Here is a 7,417-nt window from a genome sequence, read left to right on the forward strand (position 1 = left end):
TAAATTAAATATTATATTTAAAATTAAAATATAATATTATAATTAAAATTATTAATTCTGTGCATGACGTAGAGAAACTCCTAGTACGTTAAAAAAACAGGAAGTGTTTTCAGATAACCAAGACGGTCTTTGTCATTCTTTAGAAACACAATTTTAAAAAATTTCTCATATATTAAAAAGAAGTCGACAAGAATTCTATGAGCTTTTGAGATTAAGCAGATCTTCAGCTCCTGCAGTTTAGGACATGACCCTTGAGTTTCTCTACATCCGATAGTTTCAGTGGCTTCTGCATAAACATCTGAGCCCCGCTGGCTAAACATCTGTAAACATCACCAAGAAAATAACAGATCTGTTGACGTAAGCTTGAAGAAAGCTTAAGTGTTAAGCAAACCTAATCCTAATCAGTTTATGAGATAAAGATGGAGTGTATTTAGGAGTTATCTAAATACTTGTGCTTATCATTAGGATTAGGTTATCTACGACATGTATAAAAGCTATGTCGTGTGTGACAATTAAACCTGAGGTGTTTGAGGTTTAATAGCTTAAGTTTTGTGTAAGTTTCTTAAGCAATAAGAAGAGTGAGTTCTTATTAATCTTTGAGTCTTATACAAGCTTTGCGCAATATTGTGGTATCAGAGCCTGCGGTAAAATCATGAGCGATCTTACGGTGGCAATAACGCCATCAAAGAAAGAAGGAGGGTCCTCCTCCATCAAGTGCCCTATCTTGAACGCAACGAATTATACCGTTTGGTCAATGCGGATGAAGATTCTTCTAAAGGTGCATAAGGCTTGGGAGATCATAGAGAACGAAGTTGAGAACGATGATAAGAATGATATAGCTATGGCGTTATTGTTTCAATCGATCCCGGAGACTCTTATCTTACAGGTAGGAGAACTGAGTACGGCAAAGAAGGTATGGGATGCGATCAAAACAAGATACGTTGGAGCAGAGAGGGTAAAGGAAGCGCGTCTACAGACGTTAATGGCGGACTTTGATCGTCTCAAGATGAAGGAAACAGAGACGATAGATGAGTTTGTCGGAAAGCTCTCTGAGATATCATCAAAAGCTGCTGCTTTGGGAGAAGAAATAGAGGAACCTAAGATGGTGAAGAAGTTCCTTAAGTGTCTTCCCCGGAAGAAGTATATTCACATAGTTGCTGCACTTGAGCAGGTATTGGATCTCAAAAAGACTGGTTTTGAGGATATCATAGGACGTCTGAAAACCTATGAAGAGCGTGTGGCAGAGGATGAGGAAGCTAGTGAGGATCAGGGGAAGCTAATGTATGCAAATACGGACTATAGACAGGCCAATAACATGGAACCTCTGCAGAACCGCGGTCAAAACGGCGAAAATAGATACAGAGGTCGCGGAGGTAGATACCAAAACAGAGGACGAGGCCGTGGGAGGTTCAATGGTCCACGTGATGCATCACACGTGACTTGTTATCGATGTGACAAGGTGGGACATTATGTGACAAACTGTCCTGACCGTATCTTGAAGCTTCAAGAGACACAGGAATCCGAGAAAGATGATACTCAAGACGCCGAGGAACTTATGCTCCATGAGTCTACTGAGGATATTATGAAACATGAAGTTGAAGAAGAGCTCATGCTTCATGAGATTGTGTATCTGAATGAAGAGAAGGTAGTTCCAAGTGCATATGAGTTTGATAAAAGGGAAGAAAATATCTGGTATCTTGACAACGGAGCTTCAAACCACATGAGTGGTGATAAAAGATATTTTTCTTACATTGATGAGTCTATCACTGGAAAGGTCAGGTTTGGAGACGACTCGAGAATTGATATCAAAGGAAAGGGATGTATTGAGTTCTTGGATCGAAACGGAGAACCAAGAAAGATTCTAGATGTCTACTACATACCGGATTTGAGAAGCAATATTATCTCTCTAGGACAGGCCACAGAGTCAGGGTGTGACATAAGGATGAGAGACGAGCACCTTACTATGCATGACAGAGATGGGAAACTAATTGTTAAGGCAATCAGATCGAAGAATAGGCTGTACAAAGTGAAGATGAAGATAAAAGAGCAAATCAGTCTGCTAACAACTCAAACTAGTGAGTCCTCGAGGTGGCACGCGAGGTTAGGTCACATTAATATGGAGACCATGAGGTCAATGGTGCAGAAGGGACTCGTGATTGGAGTTCCACCTATCTCTATCGAGAGTAATGTGTGTGGTTCATGCTTACTTGGCAAGCAAGCAAGGCAGTCTTTCCCTCAAGCAACAAGTTACAGAGCTGATAAACTACTTGAGCTTGTACATGCTGACTTATGTGGCCCTATAACGCCTAAGACGAGTGGAGGAAACCGATATATTTTTGTGTTGATTGATGATGCTTCCAGATACATGTGGACTGTACTTCTTAAACAGAAGAATGAAGCATTCAGCAAATTTAAAGTTTTCAGAAATCGTGTAGAGAAAGAAACTAACGCGAAGATACAGACATTGAGAACAGATAGAGGAGGAGAGTTTGTGTCCAAGGAGTTCAATGAGTACTGTGAGGAGTCAGGTATCAGACGCCATCTTACTGCACCTTATAGTCCCCAACAGAATGGGGTCGTCGAGCGTCGCAATAGGACTTTGTTGGAGATGACAAGGAGCTGCTTAAAACATATGTCTGTACCAAACTACTTATGGGGGGAAGGCATCAGACACTCTACTTACTTGCTGAACCGTATAGCTACAAGAGCATTGAAGGATCTGACACCTTATGAGGCCTTACGAGGACGAAAGCCAAATATTGGTCATCTGCGGACGTTTGGATGTATTTGCTACGCCAAGATAGAGTCTAAGCTCTTGAGGAAACTTGATGATAGATCACGCATGCTTGTCCACCTTGGGACAGAGCCAGGATCAAAGGCGTATAGGCTGTTTGACCCACAAGTTCAGAGGATTGTGGTAAGCCGAGATGTTATTTTTGATGAGACTAAAGGGTGGAACTGGAAGCAGGATGCCTCAGAGAATACTCAAGTCGGAAACTTCAGAGTCACGCTAGGAATTTTTGGTAATCATGGCATCGTGGATGAAGAATACAAAACAGAGCCACCTAGAATCGAACCTTCCATGAGTAAGAAGGTTGCAGAAAGTGATACAAGCAGTGAAGATGAGGAAGAGATGATACCAAACAGTGCTCCTGCTTTAAGACGGTCAGAGAGACAGAGGTCAATGCCAAAACACTTGGAGGATTACATATTGGTTGCAGAGTACGAAGGAGAGAAGCTTTTATTTACGCTGAATGATGAACCGAGCTGTTTTGAGGAAGCTAAGGAGCTTAGAGAATGGATTCTTGCGTGTGAAGACGAGATACGGTCTATTACTAAGTTGGATTGCTGGAATCTTGTTGATCTCCCTCAAGGAGTAAAGCCGATAGGCTTAAAATGGGTGTTTAAGCTCAAGCGCAATGCAGATGGAACCATAAACAAATATAAGGCTCGTCTAGTTGCGAAGGGTTATGTGCAGAAACATGGGGTAGACTATGAGGAAGTGTTCGCACCGGTGGCACGAATCGAAACAATCCGTCTTCTAATCAGTCTTGCAGCCTCCAACGGATGGGAAATCCATCATCTGGACGTCAAGACTGCATTCTTGCATGGAGAACTCAAAGAAACGGTCTATGTCACTCAACCTGAAGGATTTGAGGTCAGGGGAAGTGAGAAGAAAGTTTATAAATTGAATAAGGCTTTATATGGTCTCAAACAAGCTCCTAGAGCATGGAACTATAAGCTGAACAAGATTTTATTGGGATTACGGTTCGAGAGATGTCTCAAGGAGCCGTCTGTGTATCGGAGATCAGCAAGTGGAGAACTTCTAGTGGTGGCTGTGTACGTGGACGATTTGTTTGTGACAGGCACGAGCCTTAAGAAGATTGAAGATTTTAAGCTTGAGATGGCAATGAAGTTTGAAATGAGTGATCTAGGGAGACTTACCTACTACTTGGGAATTGAGGTTAATCAGCATGATGAGGGTATTACTCTAACTCAGAGTCGCTATGCTCTTAGGATACTTGAAGAAGCCGGGATGAAGCTCTGTAATTCAGTGCAGACACCAATGGAGATGGGTTTGAAGCTGGCAAAATTTGAAGATGAAAAAGATATTGATGCAACTGATTACCGAAGAGTGATTGGATGTTTTCGGTATTTGCTGCACACCAGGCCAGACTTATCCTATGCAGTCGGAGTTCTCAGTAGGTACATGGCGTCGCCTAAGGAGTCGCATGGTATTGCTATTAAGCAGTGTCTCAGGTATTTGCAGGGTACTACTACGTTTGGTCTGAGTTTTGGAAGAACAAAGATGGCGAGGTTGGTTGGATATAGCGACAGCAGTTACAATAGCTGTCCTGACGATGGTAGAAGTGTGTCTGGTCACATATTTTATCTCGGTCACAGCCCAATCACCTGGTGCTCTCAGAAGCAGGATACTGTGGCACTCTCCTCATGTGAAGCAGAGTTCATGGCAGGGACAGAGGCGGCAAGACAAGCGATTTGGTTGCAGGATTTGCTTGGAGAGATCACTGGCGCAGTGTATGGTAAAACTGTGATTCGACTGGACAATCGCTCTGCCATCGCTCTCTCTAAAAATCCAGTGTTCCATGGGCGTAGTAAGCACATACACTCACGGTATCATTTTATCAGAGAATGTGTGGAGAAGGAGTTGATAGAAGTAGAGCATGTACCAGGGACCGAACAGAAGGCTGATATTTTAACTAAGGCATTGGGAAGGCTTAAGTTTAAAGAGATGCGAGACATGATTGGAGTTCAAGATTTGAAAGAGATGAAGTTCAAGCTTAGGAGGGAGACTGTTGACGTAAGCTTGAAGAAAGCTTAAGTGTTAAGCAAACCTAATCCTAATCAGTTTATGAGATAAAGATGGAGTGTATTTAGGAGTTATCTAAATACTTGTGCTTATCATTAGGATTAGGTTATCTACGACATGTATAAAAGCTATGTCGTGTGTGACAATTAAACCTGAGGTGTTTGAGGTTTAATAGCTTAAGTTTTGTGTAAGTTTCTTAAGCAATAAGAAGAGTGAGTTCTTATTAATCTTTGAGTCTTATACAAGCTTTGCGCAATAAGATCTCATTGACCATCGAATCAATTTTATAAAAAACGCAATATGTCTCATCATGAGAAATAATATGTTTACTTGTTGATGCGAGTAGGAATGTTCTCTGATGACAATATAACGACAGGTACTTCCTTAAAATTCGAAGATTCCTGCTGTCAATAACAAAAACAAAGAAAACGTAGAAACCAGCAGAAAAAATGTTAGTCTCTAAATCTTCTCAGGAGGAATCTTGATTCCTATAATAAGAAAAATCTTTAAACTGTTTAAATTAAACACCTTTACTATCTTGAGAAGCTCAAAACCTGTCATCCCTGGCATACAGTAATCAGTGATGATAAGATTCACCTTCATAACCTGTAAAAAAATATAACAAACTCATTGGATTTACACAATTAAATTCTCTCTGAACCAATGAAAATGTTGTGTTCTCTGAGGATTAAATAACTAGAAGGTTAAGCTTACACTGTTGGTAGTTAATGACTCAGTCTGTTGTGAATTTCCCAAGCCTAAGTACTCCAATGCTCTAAGCCCATTTTCTGCTGTTGTCACTGCAAAAAAAAAGAATCAATTATTACTTTTCAGAGGCAATCTTGGTTCTAGAATTTTAAAAGGTAACAAAAAATGATATAACTTGCCTTTGCAGGAAGAGATCTTGAGAATTCTCTCCACGAGTTTACGGTCAATGAGATTGTCATCTACTGCTAAAACATGAAACTCTTCCTCCATTGATGCTATGCGCAGTGAAGTAACTGAGAAACCTAAAGAAAACAGAGACAAACGTACAGATGATGAAGAAAGGGACAATTAATAAATCGAAAAGACTTGAATATGAATATATGAAGAATATATAATATTTTAAATTTATATTTTTAATTTATATATGGATAGATAAGATAACGAAATATCAAGAGCTGATTTGATATGATTTTATTTTGCTCATATTTTAAGAAACAAGTTGTGTGTTCGTTGATTCTCTGGAAACTGGTAAGAAACTTGGTGTGTTGTGTCAGTGACAGTGCTTTCGGGATCTTGTACGATGATAACGAAAATCTAAATATTAATTTTTATTTTCCATTTGTATGGTTTTTCTAATCGTTGAAATAATGATGCAAATTTCTAATCATTTTTATTTTATTTTCAAAATTGATCAAAAATGTGAATCCGAATCTTGGATACGACACTACGACGTCCCCACGATTCTTATTTTTGAATTTTAATATATGGGATTGTTCGATGTATATAACTTTAATTCATGATCTTTGGCCGATATGTTACTTGCATAGCCCTTCGAAGTTGTGAGCTGCATTTCTAAGTCCAACTTTTTGTTTTTGTCTTTGTTGATTGAAATAATGAACTCAACTCATATACCACTATAATGATATGTCACTATAAGCATGAACTTTAGTTATGTACACATAGGTTAATTACATCCTACAAAATATCATAATATATGCATATTGTAATAGTTGGGTAAACCGATTGCTCTTATTTTTTTTCTCAACCATTATGTTAAAACGTTAAATAGAAGACTACACAGGACAGACATATGAAACAAAGTGATAATCATAACCAAGACAACTCGTATGTTTTAACAGCCCAACTAGATTAAGACCCGCCCCAAAGAGCGGAAATTGATTTGTCAAATTTCAATTAATAATATATGGTATATATAATATGTGTATATAATATTATATTTATTTTGTGTAACATTTATATATATATATATACATATTAGACATATATATAATATTTTATTAAATATATATAGAATTTAATAGTGTTATAATTTGTGTTGTACTTGTTATTAGTTTGTATTTAATCTTTTTTCATTTTTAGTATAATAATTTGCCTTGTCACACCTTTTACCTTTTAACTTATACACATAGTTATGCTTTTTTCAAAAAAAAACGTATACACATAGTCTCGTAAAATGTAATATATAAAAAACATATTTAAAAAATCTACTGACCATATGCCACCATTATTTGGTTGTTTGAACAAAAAAAAAACCATGTTCTTGCATAACTGTGTATGTTGTGATATGATGTAGGTGAAGTAGTAAATATATGGAAGTAAAGTTAGTGATACGAACATGAGCATATGTTGGTCTATGCCACAATTATTTGGTTTTTGGAAGATCAATGAGCATAAGCATACACGGTCTTTGTATGCTTACGTTGTAAATGAGTCAGATATTTTTTCTCTTATGTCTGGATGATATGGAACTCGTTGATTTAAGAGTGGTTCAGTTTTATATGATCTAATTATATTAAGAGATAACCAAAAATATTATAAAAGTGTTACTGGTTAGGTTTAACTAATCTATGTTGGTTA

General features: G+C 38.0%; 1 protein-coding gene across 1 annotated transcript; it reads right to left on the minus strand.

Moving 5' to 3' along the window:
• Positions 1–5,157: 5,157 nt before the first annotated feature.
• On the minus strand, positions 5,158–6,151 carry LOC130510562 (two-component response regulator ARR17-like). Its single transcript, XM_057006999.1, has 4 exons — positions 5,719–6,151; positions 5,546–5,631; positions 5,360–5,437; positions 5,158–5,232 (listed from the first exon to the last, which is right to left on the minus strand). The coding sequence occupies exons 1-4, from the start codon at positions 5,807–5,809 to the stop codon at positions 5,158–5,160; spliced, it is 330 nt and encodes a 109-aa protein (XP_056862979.1). The 5' UTR covers positions 5,810–6,151.
• Positions 6,152–7,417: the final 1,266 nt, after the last annotated feature.

Source organism: Raphanus sativus, chromosome 4 (assembly GCF_000801105.2).
Source record: "Raphanus sativus cultivar WK10039 chromosome 4, ASM80110v3, whole genome shotgun sequence".
Taxonomy (NCBI): domain Eukaryota; kingdom Viridiplantae; phylum Streptophyta; class Magnoliopsida; order Brassicales; family Brassicaceae; genus Raphanus; species Raphanus sativus.

Bases quoted from the DNA above. Each gene is read 5' to 3' on its own strand.
- LOC130510562 (XM_057006999.1), bottom strand. From the start codon at position 5,809: ATGGAGGAAGAGTTTCATGTTTTAGCAGTAGATGACAATCTCATTGAC. The intron at 5,438-5,545 runs GTAAGCTTAACC...ATTTTTTTACAG, and splicing joins AGTCATTAACTACCAACAGT to GTTATGAAGGTGAATCTTAT. The intron at 5,233-5,359 runs GTGTTTAATTTA...TATTGACAGCAG, and splicing joins AGCTTCTCAAGATAGTAAAG to GAATCTTCGAATTTTAAGGA.